At 41.1% G+C, this 15834-nt stretch overlaps 1 protein-coding gene across 3 annotated transcripts in view; it reads left to right on the forward strand.

The window, feature by feature from the left end:
- The window catches only part of dab2ipa (DAB2 interacting protein a), a 60577-nt gene that overhangs the window by 18902 nt on the left and 25841 nt on the right, over window positions 1–15834 (forward strand). The window contains exons 1-3 of one of the 3 annotated variants that reach the window (XM_061729613.1): window positions 1457–1606; window positions 8804–8948; window positions 13496–13668. In XM_061729613.1, the coding sequence (XP_061585597.1) occupies window positions 8811–8948; window positions 13496–13668 (311 nt within the window). In that variant the 5' untranslated portion in view covers window positions 1457–1606; window positions 8804–8810. Of the gene's footprint in view, window positions 1–1456; window positions 1607–5751; window positions 5803–8803; window positions 8949–13495; window positions 13669–15834 lie in introns of those variants that run through there. The other 2 variants (XM_061729612.1, XM_061729611.1) reach the window with 2 other exon arrangements.

Consider the following 15834-nt stretch of genomic DNA (forward strand, 5'->3'; position numbering starts at 1 on the left):
AGGGCAGTAGAGTACAGAAGGTACATCTCATTCTTAAAATGGCAAGAATTATGTTTCTATACGGTGAAAACGTACAAAGACCGGGTCAAATACAGTATTACAAAAGTAATCTGTAACAATTCGTATGGTGAATTAAACCAATTTGACAATTCTATGTCACAATGCCTGTTTCCAATACCACCAGTATCACTGGTACAGAACCATTGCTGATCAATGGCACCAGTAATACAGAACCATTACTGATCAAGAGTATTGAAAGAGGAGATAAGAGGTAGAATCAGAGACAAGGAGACAAGGAAAGTGAAGAGGAGAAGAGGATGGGAAAGAGGACACAAAGAGGTGACCAGGAAAGGAAAGAGGAGAGGAGATGAGGAAAAGAAAGTTGGGATGAGAAAAAGGCAAAGAATAAATGAGATAAAACGAAAGAAGAGACAGGAAAAGAGGAGGAAGGAGGCAGTGATGGAGGATGGAAGAGGAGAGGAGAGGAGAGAGGAGAGGATGCAGGATGGAGGAGGAGAGAAGAGAGGAGAGGATGCAGGATGGAGGAGAGAGGAGAGGATGCAGGATGGAGGAGGAGAGGATGGAGGATGGAGGAGAGAGGAGAGGATGCAGGATGCAGGAGGAGAGGAGAGGATGCAGGATGGAGGAGGAGAGGATGGAGGATGGAGGATGCAGGATGGAGGAGGAGAGGATGGAGGAGGAGAGGATGGAGGATGCAGGATGGAGGAGGAGAGGATGCAGGATGGAGGAGGAGAGGATGGAGGAGAGAGGAGAGGATGCAGGATGGAGGAGGAGAGGATGGAGGAGGGAGGAGAGGATGCAGGATGGAGGAGGAGAGGATGGAGGAGAGAGGAGAGGATGCAGGATGGAGGAGGAGAGGATGCAGGATGGAGGAGGAGAGGATGCAGGATGGAGGAGGAGAGGATGCAGGATGGAGGAGGAGAGGATGCAGGATGGAGGAGGAGAGGATGCAGGATGGAGGAGGAGAGGAGAGGATGCAGGATGGAGGAGAGAGGATGCAGGATGGAGGATGCAGGATGGAGGAGGAGAGGAGAGGATGCAGGATGGAGGAGGAGAGGATGCAAGATGGAGGAGGAGAGGAGAGGATGCAGGATGGAGGAGGGAGGAGAGGATGGAGGACAGAGGAGAGAGGATGCAGGATGGAGGAGGAGAGGATGGAGGAGGAGAGGATGCAGGATGGAGGATGGAGGATGGAGGAGAAGAGAGGAGAGAGGAGAGGATGCAGGATAGAGGAGAGAGGATGGAGGATGGAGGAGAGAGGAGAAGAGAGGAGAGGGTGGAGGAGAGAGAGGATGGAGGAGGAGAGAGGAGAGGATACAGGAGAGGGAGGATGGGGAAGTAGGAAAGGATACAGGAGGGATGGGGGAAGTAGGGCAGCTCCTCTGCAGGGGGAGGGGCTGGCATCGGGGCGAGTCCCATAGACTCACACAGGGAGAGAGAGAGGGAGCTGCTGCTTTGTAGCATCACGGAGACGGACGGACCTACTCTTCATCCTCCTCCTCCTCCTCACCGAGGGAGGACAGGACAGGGACCTCAGGGACCTCAGGACCTCAGGACCTGCTGGACCTGCCCCGCACCGGGATGGGTGAGTCCCGGACACGGCCCGCCGCGGTGCGTGTTCGGTGGTTAGCAGGTCCATTCATGCCGAGCTGTTAGCATGTTAGCATGTGGCTAACTAAACAAACAGCAGCGCTGCTAGCGGATAAAGCCTGATTTATGGTTCCGCGTTACACCGACGCAGAGCCTACGGCAGAGCTACGTGCGCGTCGGTGTAACGCAGAAGCATAAATCAGCCTTAACGGTGATGGAGGGAGTGGGATGGGGGACCTGGACCTGGACCAGACCTGGACCTGCAGGACCTGGACCTGCAGGACCTGGAACTGGACCAAGACCAGACCTGGACCAGACCAGGACCAGGACCAGGACCAGGTCCAGGTCCAGGTCCTGCAGGTCCAAGTCTGGTCCAGGTCCAGGTCCAGGTGCAGGTCCAGGTCCAGGTCCTGCAGGTCCAGGTCCTGCAGGTCCAGGTCCTGCAGGTCCAGGTCTGGTCCAGGTCCAGGTCCTCCAGGTAATGCAGGTCCAGGTCTGGTCCAGGTCCAGGTCCTCCAGGTCCTGCAGGTCCAGGTCTGGTCCAGGTCCAGGTCCTGCAGGTCCAGGTCTGGTCCAGGTCCAGGTCCAGGTCCAGGTCCTCCAGGTCCTGCAGGTCCAGGTCTGGTCCAGGTCCAGGTCCTCCAGGTCCTGCAGGTCCAGGTCTGGTCCAGGTCCAGGTCCAGGTCCTCCAGGTCCTGCAGGTCCAGGTCTGGTCCAGGTCCAGGTCCAGGTCCTCCAGGTCCTGCAGGTCCAGGTCCTGCAGGTCCAGGTCCTGCAGGTCCAGGTCCTGCAGGTCCAGGTCTGGTCCAGGTCCTGGTTCTACCTCAGACCTGGACCAGGACCAGACCAGTCCTGAGTTCTGGGCTGCGTCCGAAATCCCACACTTCCCCCCTAATGAGTAGCAAAATTAGTAAGCAAGATTTTTTAGTGCGTCCGAAACATTAGTACGTACTCAATATATTAAGTATAATAATAATATTCTATAATATTAATATTATAATATTCGTATATAATAATATCATATAATGTCATCTTGTTTGGGCAAGGATAAACGGGAAATAGCGGAGCAGTGCTGCTACTGCTGCTGTTACCATGGTAACAGCTGCTACTGATGCTGTGACACGTCACTTCCTCCCAACGGCAGGAAGGTCCGTGTGGCTCTGAATAGTACGTCCGAATCAGCATTCTGGGAGGCTGCAATACTTGCTGTTGAATCTCAATATAATACTAGTATTAATATGTTGCATAACTACACAGTCATATAATTCATGCAACAGCTCAAAAAACAGTTTTAATAACACTAACCCAAATCTATATCGGAATCAAATCGAATTGGATAGAATCAAAACGTGATAATCAATTCTGAACCTTAAGAATCTGAGTCGAAACGATTGTTGACATTTGAATCGATCCCCAGCCCTGTCAGTGAAGTTTTATTTTAAAACAACTTTAGAGAACTGGTTCTTTAATGTTATGGGATTTTTTTTATGAACTGGCTTCTATCTCGACTAGTCGTCCCATACGGTCGTCGTGGTAACTGAGAGATGTCCGACCTGTCAGCAGCTCCCGCTGAAAGGTTCACGTTGGTCCGAACCGGAGCGTCGCTGGCACCAGTTCAGCAGTTCTAAGATGCTGAGTTACTGAGGTTTTACAGTGTAGATGTGGACACATTTAAGGTCCAGGGAGGAGAGACCAGACCCATGCAGATGTTTACCGTAGTTAGAGCGCAGGTGAAGAGCGCAGGTGAAGTTGGGAGAGATGTGTTGAGTGGTGGTGCTGATTGCTGGTGTGGAGAGGAAGAGTTTGTATTAGGAAGTGAATATGAGTGAAAGATGTTCATTTTGATCACAGCAAGCATGGAGACATTTGTTGATTACAGATTACATTCTGGTTCGCTCGATTATAAGTTTTGTTGGCTTTCGTTTAATTTTCCCTCAAAATGTGATTTGTGCGCTTGTGCTATATTCAATAAAATTTTATTTATATAGCGTCTATTACAATTAGGAATGGGCGATATTTTACCGTTCATGATATACCGTCAAAAAAATTCCCCACGGTAAGAATTTGTCATCTCGCGGTAAAAACGATAAATTCCCGTTGATTACGTTTTTGTGTAAAGCTGATTTATGGGTCTGCGTTAAATCCACGCAGAGCCTACGGCGTAGGGTACGCAAAGACACCAACGTACGGTGCGCGTCGCCGCGTACCCTACGCCGTAGTCTCAGCGTTGGTGTAACGCGGAACCATAAATCAGGCTTAACAAACATGGCAGAAGGCGGATCTGAGAGCGAGGAGCTCGTTGTTAAACGAGGCTCCAGCTCCATTATCTGGAACTGGTTTGGATTTAATAAGAGTGATGAGGAGCAAACATCATCTATTATATGCAGAGTCTGCAAAAAAACAGTGAGTGCAAAGGATGGCAATACAAGTAATTTATTATATATTTTACATTATATATTATATATTATTATATATAACATATTATTATATATATAACAGCTGCTGCTGAGGTCTCCACCAGAGTGGTGTAATAATTGGTGTAATTTAGTAGCATTTAGTATTCTTTTAGAGCAGTGATTTGCGGGCTCCAAAGACTGAATATGGTGATAGATTTATAGTTAAAAAGATGGAGGTGAATTGGTATTTTTTTTATCGTCATTTTTATCGTTATATGCCAGAAATTATCGGGATACATTTTTAAGTCCATACCGCCCATCTCTAATTACAATAGATGTTGTCTCTAGATGTTGTCTCTAGATGTTGTCTCTAGATGCTTTCCAGAGACCCAGAACATTGAAAAACCAGAAACCTTGAGCAGGACCTGGCTCATAAGGGGGGGGGGGGGGGCGTTGCCGAAGGCCAGCTGGGCAGAGTAGGGAAAGAGAGAACAGACAGAGAGAAAGAAGAACAGAGAGAGGAGGGACCAGTCCAGTGCACTGCAGAGATAACTATATGAGCAGATGTAGACAGCTGACACTGAGGTGGTGGGGAGGGACTGCAGGTCAGGATGTCAGCAGGCATCTACCAGACATCCACACAGGCAGGTGGAAGCAGCAGTGGGATGATCAGAGGGGGCCACAACAAACTACAAGAACAATGGACAATAATGATGGCTATGAGATACTTATAATCAGTACTCGAGTTGTAAAAGAAAATCAGGGGGGGTGGTGGATTTTATCATATGGGGACAGATAATTTGTGCTGATTACAAATAATATAATATATTACAAATAATAGCAGTGACCAAAACACCTGCAGAAATACTGCAGGAATGACATAGCAGCAGTTAAATCCAGCCTTCTGTAAGCTTTAAATATCCACTGGGCTTACATCAAATACATCAAAACACAACAATAAAAAACACTTTTCTGAACTTATCAATATGACTCTGTCCTTCACAGGATAAGTAAAATGGATCACTGCAAAAACTCAAAATCTTAACAAGAAAATTTGTCTTATTTCTAGTTAAAATGTCTCATTTTAGTAAAAAAATCTCATTACACTTAAAACAAGACTCATCACTGGAAAAATCGAACAATTTTCACCTGTTTCAAGTAGATTCTCACTTGAAATAAGTAGAAAAATCTGCCAGTGGAACAAGATTTTTTTGCTTGTAATAAGAAGATAAATCTTGTCCCACTGGCAGATTTTCCTACTTATTTCAAGTGAAAATGTACTTGAAACAGGTGAAAATTGTCAAATAAGTTATTTTTCTGGTGATGACTCTAAATGTTGAAATAGCAGTAAAACCACATTCATTGATGAAATGACATAAGGGATGGAAAGGGGGGATGGCAGTTTTACAGGGGGGATGATTTGGACCGTTTTTATTTCAGGGGGGGATCCCATCCCCCCTCATCCTTATAATCCTAGTGCGAATTACGGGGGGGTTTGACCCCCCCAATTACAACCTCGACCCCCCTAAAGGAGGGACAAATAAGAAATTGGGGGTCTTATCAGTGTCATAAATATTACAGTGTATTGTATTTTCCATATTCTTGCCAGGAAGAGGGTTGTGGTAAAACACACACACCCAGACAGACACTCCTAGAGTGGACTATACCATTTTCACTGTCACTGGTTGGTTCCCGGCTGCCGTTCCAAAAAACAAATGAAAAAAATAAAGAGAGAGGGCGGGAGGGCTTTGCGGTGTTTCTGCAACGTCGTTGAAGACTGGGGGACCACTGTGATGTAAGTTATCTAGATAACTTAGTTTATTACTGTCTCACTTTCGGAGTTCCAAATTATATTTATATTAATATTGTGTCCGGTGTCTGTGTCTCAGACAAATGTTATCATGTATCTATGTCTTTGCAACATGTCCGCTTAAGTTACTTAAGCATCTGCGGAAGAGCAGTGTGGCTCGAAACGTCATGCTAGAATTGATGTGCGGACATTCTTCTTTTTCTATGTATGACACTTTTTTGTTCAGCACTCATGCCTTACATGGATATTGGGATGTGCGTGTTTTCTCTGACTTCTACCTTTGCTCTATATCAAACAATAATAATCATAATAATAATAAAGATTGTTGAACCTTGAACCTTCAAGATATTGTAAAAATTGTGCAAGACTTCGGTTACCTGAAGCACACGCCTGCGCCGTACTGGGTTCCCTTTACACCCTGGTCTCTTGTTCTATAGCTGCAGCTATGACTACTGGCCCTAAAGCACTAGAGTTTACACTAACTAGAGGTTTACTGACACTAACTAGAGGTTTACTAACACTAACTAGAGGTTTACTAACACTAACTAGAGGTTTGCTGACACTAACTAGAGGTTTACTGACACTAACTAGAGGTTTATTAACACTAACTAGAGGTTTATTAACACTAACTAGAGGTTTACTGACACTAACTAGAGGTTTACTAACACTAACTAGAGGTTTACTGACACTAACTAGAGGTTTACTGACACTAACTAGAGGTTTACTAACACTAACTAGAGGTTTACTAACACTAACTAGAGGTTTACTAACACTAACTAGAGGTTTACTGACACTAACTAGAGGTTTATTAACACTAACTAGAGGTTTACTAACACTAACTAGAGGTTTACTAACACTAACTAGAGGTTTACTAACACTAACTAGAGGTTTACTGACACTAACTAGAGGTTTATTAACACTAACTAGAGATTTACTAACACTAACTAGAGGTTTACTGACACTAACTAGAGGTTTATTAACACTAACTAGAGGTTTATTAACACTAACTAGAGGTTTACTAACACTAACTAGAGGTTTACTGACACTAACTAGAGGTTTACTAACACTAACTACAGGCTTTACTAAACAAAGGTTTTCAGTTTGGTTTTAAAGGTGGAGGTGGTGTCAGCCTCCTTAACCCAGATTGGAAGTTGGTTTCCATAGCGATGGTTCCTGATAGCAGAAGACCGTCCTTTTTTTTACAATTTAGAAAAACCGAGGCACTCAAGAAGATATAGAAAAATATAAAAAGCCTTTATTGAATCATGGCTTTGTAAAAGTTAAAAAATGCCAACATGTTTCGGCCATGTAGGCCTTCTTCAAGGCAGATAACAGAGACAAAGGGATCTCTTTAAACACGGGTAAACAGTCACATGATCAGCTCAGGTGGTATCAATTAACCTGGTAGGAGCAAACAGGCACATCAATCAGATGCAGAGGAGAAGTAGTAAAGAAATATACAAACAGCAATGTAAACAATAATAATACAAAAGAAAACCAAAAATCAAAAGTCTTTTAGAAGAAACTCAAAAAAAATAAATTATAAAGTAATATTTTTTAAGTGTTTTTAAGGCAAAAGAAAATGTTTCAATGTTTTAAAGCTGAAAAATTGATTAAATTAGAAAAGTGTTTTAAGGAAATCTTCTAAAGTTTTTAATCATTTGAAAGTAGACAAAATGTTTCAAAATAACTTTGAAATACAAAAAGATTCTTTCAAAATCACTAACAATACCTAGTTACACAAAAGAGGAAAAAGAAGACCAAAAATATATAGAAGGACTAATTAATCAAACAAAAGATAGACATTATGTGATATTAAACAGGGAGCCCCAACACTTACAAAAAAGGCGAGAAGTCCAGTTCACCATTCAGACCTGGGTAATGGGTAGCTTTCAATGTATAAATCCAGAACAATTCTCTCTGTAAGAGCCTTTTCAATCTGTCTCCAACCCTTATTGAGTTTTCTATATGCTCTATGCCAGATATCTTTAAAGATTTGGATAGTCTATGAACTACGAGTAAACCTGCACTCTGAGAACGGAGAGCTCTGTTAGGAACATAAGGCACTATCAGGTCTTGCAAATATTGTGGAGCTAGGCCGTTTTGGGCTTTATACGCAAGTATTAAAATTTTGAATTGGATTCTGAGTTTTACTGGGAGCCGATGAAGTGAGGCTAAAACTGGAGAGACGTGGTCTCACTTGTTGATTCCTGTCAGCACTCGCGCTGCTGCATTTTGGATCAGCTGGAGGAGATTCAGAAAATTACTTGGACATCCTGCTAATAACACATTACAGTAATCTAGTCTAGAAGATACAAACGTGTGAATTAGTTTTTTCGCATAATTCTGGGAGAGGATGCTCTTAATCTTTACGGCCAACAATATTACAGAGATGGAAAAACGCTGTTTTACAAACCTGATTGATGTACCGTTTAAACGACAAACCCTGATCGAAAACAACACCAAGGTTTCTCACAGTTGCACTGGAAGCCATCGCAACACCATCTAATCCTTTCCTAAGGTGCTCTGGACCAAGAATGATAACCTCTGTTTTATCAGAATTTAGGGGTAAAAGGTTAGCTAAACTTCAGGCATGTCTTAGGGACGTCAAGGACTGGATGTCCTCTAATGGTTCTGTTTCATCCGGCTTCATAGACAAATAAAGCTGCATATCATCAGCATAGCAATGAAAATGTATGCCGTGATTCTGGATTATACTTCTATACTCTACATTTTTCTTTGCTCCAAGTTTCCCATTGCTCGCTCAGAAATGAGGCACAAATACAGCAGCATACTGAGCTGTGTTGGGTTGTTGAAGCCACTGCAGCCGTACCAACAAGCTCTACACACACCTGTCAATCAACACAGCCGTTAACAGCGGCCACCTCCTAGTCTAATTTTGTCTCTCCAGCAGGAGGCGACAGAGCTGCCCTTATACCTCAATGCATTCCTGATGCACCTGTATGTATGTGTGTGTGTGTTTCAGGGTTGTGATGCGGCGGCTGCGTTACGGTAGCCAGGAGTCGTTGCTAAGCACCGGCTGTGTGTCGTCTCTGGAGCTCAGAATGGACCAATCAGTGATCATCAAACCCGTCCACTCCTCCCTGCTGGGACAGGACTACTGCTTCGAGGTAACTTCCACTACTCACTACTACACAATACTCTACACAATACCACTACGCACACTACTTCTGACTACTAACCAGCAGTAACCAGTACACACACTCCTTCTTGTTACTAAACAGTAGGGGTTTAACAATATATCGTGCCACGAAATTTCACGATACAAAAACGTCACGATACGTGTCGTGGAGGTGACAAACTGTATCGCGATATTGGATTATTAATATTAATAGCCTATATTGTGTTGACTAGTAACGTGCAGCGTATTGGTGCCGACCGCGCCTCGACCCGCGGACCAAAATCTTCCTCCGCTCAGAAGAAACTAGTACCGTTTTGGTCCCGATCACGGGACTCTTGCAGGGTTTAGAGCTCTGAACTTTTACTTATGTAAGGCTGGTGTAGAGTTAAGCCTTACCTTATTAAATTAAACCTTTTTGGGGTGGTGAGTAGGATAAACACGGGGACAACTTCTGCTGAGTTCCAGTGTACTTTAATGTCCCTCAACAGTGTAGGATTTTAGAACATCAACACAGCACCTAGTGCCGTACTGTGGCGTATCACTCCGCCCAATCTAAAACAGACTAATCACTACAGATAAACTGACTAGTGTCATTATAGTCCCTGATTTACATCAGAATATAAAGAATGTATTTATAAAATAATGAACCCTGAATTACCAAAATAACCTTCTTAACAAAAATAAATCTCCTCTTACACTTAAAAGGTGAGCATGAATCAATCTTTTTTATGATGTAAAATTGTATGTACGGTATTTATTTACTTTTATTTATTTATTTAATTTTAGTTGTTAAATTTCTGGAAAAGGAAAAAGTCAAATCATACATGAGAGAAACTATTCAGTTTGTGGCAAAATATTTGTACTTGTATGAAACTGAAGAGGCATAATACAAACCTGACATTTACTTTTAGTTCAGTTTGTGGAAAATGGTTGGCCTGGCTTTCTCTTTAAAACGTAAACAGTTATAAAGCATTACAAACTGGAACAATAGGACAAACACACAGCATTGTTTTGTATTTTGTGTCTTTCAAATAAAAGACAATTTTTTCCAGTCATATGTTCCTCATTCAAGGTTGTTAAAAAAATACTGCTATAATATCGTATCATTATCGTGACCTCAATATCGTGTATCGTACCGTATCGTGGGATTAGCGTATCGTTACACCCCTACTAAACAGTACTAACCAGTAAACACACTCTTACTCATGACTAACCAGTACTAAGCAGTACACATATTATTGCACACTACTAACTAGTACTAACCAGCACACACATACAGCACACACTCACGGCTAACTAAGGTGTTGCTGCAGCTTTGTGCTCCCTTGATGTTTGTTTACACCAGAATGTTGCTGTCTCTTGGGGGGAAGTCTCTATGTTTGTGGAGCTTAGGCAGCTGTTTTGATCTCACCATGATTACAGTCCCCTGCCCTGGTCACCGCTCCCTCTGGAACCAAATCCAGAGACTCTGCAACTCCTCCAGGGCTAGCTTAGCATGAGAGTGTGGTGGGATGTCAACAGCTATGATGTGGATGACTGTAAACTCCCTCTGCAAGTAAAACGGCTTGCATTTCACTGCCAAGTACTCCAGGTCTGGTGAACAGTGAGTCCCAGTAATATCTAGTTTTACACCAGTTGTTTATGTACACACACACACACACACACATAGGGTTTCCACCTTTCAGAAATAGAAATAAGGGACGCCCGATTTCAGCAGCGCAGGCACCAAAAAAAGGGACATCCCCAAAACTTCTAAAATACATAGAAATGTATTTATTTTATATCAAAAAACAAAATGCTTTGATTTAAAATTTAAAGTGCTTTAATAGCATTGAACTTGCATGACTGTACAGACAGCCAACCATACTAGCAACTGAAATATCCTCCTATGCTATGTATGTCCACATCAGCCCAGATGTAGAATATTGATACAGGTGAAGAATATGGTGTAAAAGTTAATTTATTTCAATAATTCAACTTAAAAGGTGAAACTAATACATGTATATCTCATTACAGGCAAAGCAAGATATGTTAAGCCTTTATTTGTTATAATTTTGATGATTGAATTGTTTATTGATTTCATAATATGTTCTAATTTTTTGAGATTTTTTATTTGGGGTTTTCATAAACTGAGCCATAATCACCAACATTATAACAAATAAAGGCTTGAAATATCTCACTTTGAATGTAGTGGGAAATAATATTTTTGTTTCACCTTAAGTTGAATTTACTACATATTAAGTTTTGCAATATATTCACATTTTCCAACCGTCACCTGGATATTATGATATAAATAAATAAGAGCATAATATATGTCTGTATTGGTTCAATACGGAACGCAACTTTTAATTCCCGATTACGGAACAATTACGTATTTCAAGGGACGGGTGGCAACCCTACACACACACACACCTCTGCCTCTCTTTTTACTGGAGCGTACGATCCTGTCGGCCCGGTAAACAGCAGCTGCCTAGCCCCATAGCCTCATCAGGTACATTGTTGTCCAGCCAAGTCTCCGTAAACACCGTCACACACCTGCACGTCTTGTCGGAGAATATCAGCCTTATTTCCTCCATCTTGTTGACGAGGGACTGGCAGTTGGACAGGAGGAACGCCGGTCGACGCGGGTTAGCTCTTAGCCTAACTTTCAGCATCTCAGTACCTCTCTTGACCCGCTTCTGAAATCTTTGTATTCGTTGAAAATAATCAATATTTATTTTAACAAAAACAAACAAAGCAATATGAGGTGTGGTAATCAGTAAGATCAATGGTGATGGTTGTTATATGTCTTGTACTTTATAAAAACTACAGGACATGTAACAAACAAGAAACGAACTACAAACTACAAAAAGACTATTTTCATTAACTTTATTTTGAACGTGTAATGTTACACGTCGTTCTGTGTGCGGAAAGAATAAAAAACACAATTGACTATTTGTATCAATTGATTACAATTACAGCGTTTGTCCACCAGATAGCGCCAGAGCGCGTTATACCTCCTCTCCACCAGGGGGAGTTTGTTCTTTGTCCACCAGATGGCGCTGGTTTTTCTAAAAATAAAAGGATGTTTTCTCACTACACGGCCACATTCACATACATTCTTTTATATTATTATTATTTTCTTTAATGATAAATTACACCATAAGTTTTAATTATATATATATATATATATATATATATATATACATACACCAGACAGCGCAGGTTCGTGTCCTGGCCTGGTCCTCTTTCCTGGGTGTTTTCCCCTCTCTCTCCTGTCCATCTAATTTCAATAGAGGCCACAAAAATAAAAAGAATACCATTGTGGTGTGTTGGTGGGACCCTGACTATACTGCGAGGTGGAAACATACTGAATTAACAAGGTAGGGGTGCCATATCCAAAGTGTGATTGCAAACGAGGATGTGTTTTAAAATATCTCAGAATACGCTTGATCGTGTTCCTGGAGCTAACAGTGGGTGGAAGCTTCCTGTGCAATCGCCCTCTTCCCCCTGAACTATGTACCACTTCTGAGCTGCCTACCATCATTAAACATAACCCTACCCTAATCCAGCCCTGACCTGCAACCGTTTAAAGACAAACTCAAACCTATTTATTCAGATTGGCTTTTGGCACATAAGAGCACTATGTAACTTTTCTCTGTTTGAATTTGTTTTTAGTTTATTTTTTTATTGTATTGATCTTTTACTTGTTTTCAACACTGTGAACCACTTTGGTCAACTTGGGTTGTTGGAATGTGCTGTATAAATAAAGGTCGATTTGGTTTTAATAATGATTATCAGTGGTATGTTGCTAGTCATATGGCGCTTTTCCACCAGCACCTACTCGGCTCTACTCATCTCAACTCGGCCTGGTTTCTTTTCCATAACAATTCAGCATCTGGAGAAGTAGGAGGTTGGAGTGAAGCTGCTGTGACGTATTTGATTGTGTATCTAAACGAAGACAACAACACTAAAGATGTAGAACCTGGAGGAGATGATAGATGTGCTGCTGGGTCTGTGGCTTGTGTTTGATATCAAGTTAAAATATGAGAGTGAAAGTAGCTTCAAGCGGAGATGCTTTTACATTTTTTTTAGTTTGTCTCGGCGCTGCTGAAAAGTCATCTGGAGCCGTGAGCAGTTATGAAGTGACAGAGCTCCTGGTAGATCTGGTCGTTCCTTATCTCCGTCTAGATCCCTTTTTAATTCTCTCCTCAGCACCAGGTTTATGAACATCTGACCCTCAGAGTTGGATCATGAAACAGACTTTATCTTTATTGCTGGTCGAATAAAATGAACAAGAAGAGTCTCTTTCTCTGATTTCCTCCTCCTGACTCAGACGTCTGACTCCAACCCCCCGACCAATCGGTGGCCTGTAGTGTGATGATGTCAGATACAGCTGACTCAGCTGTTAGAACCTCGGCAGAATAGTTACAGAAAAAGTATCTACTCGGCACGTTAGACCCCTAGTGGAGATGAACCAAACCGAGGAGAGTCGAGTCGAGTCGGGCTGAGTAGCTACTAGTGGAAAAGCGCCATTAATGGTCTCCTCTCTTCTAGGTAACCACCACCACAGGAACCAAGTGCTTCTCATGCCGTTCAGCAGCGGAGAGGGACAAATGGATGGAGAACCTACGACGGGCCGTCCACCCCAACAAGGACAACAGCCGGCGACTGGAGAACGTGCTGACTGTGTGGGTGATCGAGGCCAAAGACCTGCCTGCCAAGAAACGGTATGTACCACTAGGAATGGGCGATATTTTACCGTTCACGATATACCGTCCAAAAAATTCCTCGCCGTAAAAACGAGAAGGAAGGAAGGAAGGAAGGAAGGAAGGAAGGAAGGAAGGAAGGAAGATATGAGCCTGAAAGAAAGAAAGAAAGAAAGATATGAGCCTGAAAGAAAGAAAGAAAGAAAGATATGAGCCTGAAAGAAAGAAAGAAAGAAAGAAAGATATGAGCCTGAAAGAAAGAAAGAAAGAAAGATATGAGCCTGAAAGAAAGAAAGAAAGAAAGAAAGAAAGAAAGAAAGAAAGAAAGAAAGAAAGAAAGAAAGAAAGAAAGAAAGAAAGAAATGAGCCTGAAAGAAAGAAAGAAAGAAAGATATGAGCCTGAAAGAAAGAAAGAAAGAAAGAAAGAAAAAAAGAAATGAGCCTGAAAGAAAGAAAGATATGAGCCTGAAAGAAAGAAAGAAAGAAAGATATGAGCCTGAAAGAAAGAAAGAAAGAAAGATATGAGCCTGAAAGAAAGAAAGAAAGAAAGAAAGAAAGAAAGAAAGATATGAGCCTGAAAGAAAGAAAGAAAGATATGAGCCTGAAAGAAAGAAAGAAAGAAAGAAAGAAAGAAAGATATGAGCCTGAAAGAAAGAAAGAAAGAAAGAAAGAAAGATATGAGCCTGAAAGAAAGAAAGAAAGAAAGAAATGAGCCTGAAAGAAAGAAAGAAAGAAAGAAAGAAAGAAAGAAAGAAAGAAAGAAAGAAAGAAAGAAAGAAAGAAATGAGCCTGAAAGAAAGAAAGAAAGAAAGAAATGAGCCTGAAAGAAAGAAAGAAAGAAAGAAAGATATGAGCCTGAAAGAAAGAAAGAAAGAAAGAAAGAAAGAAAGAAATGAGCCTGAAAGAAAGAAAGATATGAGCCTGAAAGAAAGAAAGAAAGAAAGAAAGAAAGAAATGAGCCTGAAAGAAAGAAAGAAAGAAAGAAAGAAATGAGCCTGAAAGAAAGAAAGAAAGAAAGAAATGAGCCTGAAAGAAAGAAAGATATGAGCCTGAAAGAAAGAAAGAAAGAAAGAAATGAGCCTGAAAGAAAGAAAGAAAGAAAGAAAGAAAGAAATGAGCCTGAAAGAAAGAAAGAAAGAAACAAATGAGCCTGAAAGAAAGAAAGAAAGAAAGAAAGAAAGAAAGAAAGAAAGAAAGAAAGAAATGAGCCTGAAAGAAAGAAAGAAAGAAACAAATGAGCCTGAAAGAAAGAAAGAAAGAAAGAAAGAAAGAAAGAAAGAAAGAAAGAAAGAAATGAGCCTGAAAGAAAGAAAGAAAGAAAGAAAGAAAGAAATGAGCCTGAAAGAAAGAAAGATATGAGCCTGAAAGAAAGAAAGAAAGAAAGAAAGAAATGAGCCTGAAAGAAAGAAAGAAAGAAAGAAAGAAATGAGCCTGAAAGAAAGAAAGAAAGAAAGAAATGAGCCTGAAAGAAAGAAAGATATGAGCCTGAAAGAAAGAAAGAAAGAAAGAAATGAGCCTGAAAGAAAGAAAGAAAGAAAGAAAGAAAGAAAGAAATGAGCCTGAAAGAAAGAAAGAAAGAAACAAATGAGCCTGAAAGAAAGAAAGAAAGAAAGAAAGAAAGAAAGAAAGAAAGAAATGAGCCTGAAAGAAAGAAAGAAAGAAACAAATGAGCCTGAAAGAAAGAAAGAAAGAAAGAAAGAAAGAAAGAAAGAAAGAAAGAAAGAAAGAAAGAAAGAAAGAAAGAAAGAAAGAAAGAAAGAAAGAAAGAAAGAAAGAAAGAAAGAAATGAGCCTGAAAGAAAGAAAGAAAGAAAGAAAGAAAGAAATGAGCCTGAAAGAAAGAAAGAAAGAAAGAAAGAAAGAAATGAGCCTGAAAGAAAGAAAGAAAGAAAGAAAGAAAGAAAGAAATGAGCCTGAAAGAAAGAAAGAAAGAAAGAAAGAAAGAAATGAGCCTGAAAGAAAGAAAGAAAGAAAGAAAGAAAGATATGAGCCTGAAAGAAAGAAAGAAAGAAAGAAATGAGCCTGAAAGAAAGAAAGAAAGAAAGAAAGAAAGAAAGAAATGAGCCTGAAAGAAAGAAAGAAAGAAATGAGCCTGAAAGAAAGAAAGAAAGAAACAAATGAGCCTGAAAGAAAGAAAGAAAGAAAGAAAGAAAGAAATGAGCCTGAAAGAAAGAAAGAAAGAAACAAA

The sequence above is a fragment of the Cololabis saira genome, chromosome 9, assembly GCF_033807715.1.
Source record: "Cololabis saira isolate AMF1-May2022 chromosome 9, fColSai1.1, whole genome shotgun sequence".
NCBI lineage: Eukaryota > Metazoa > Chordata > Actinopteri > Beloniformes > Belonidae > Cololabis > Cololabis saira.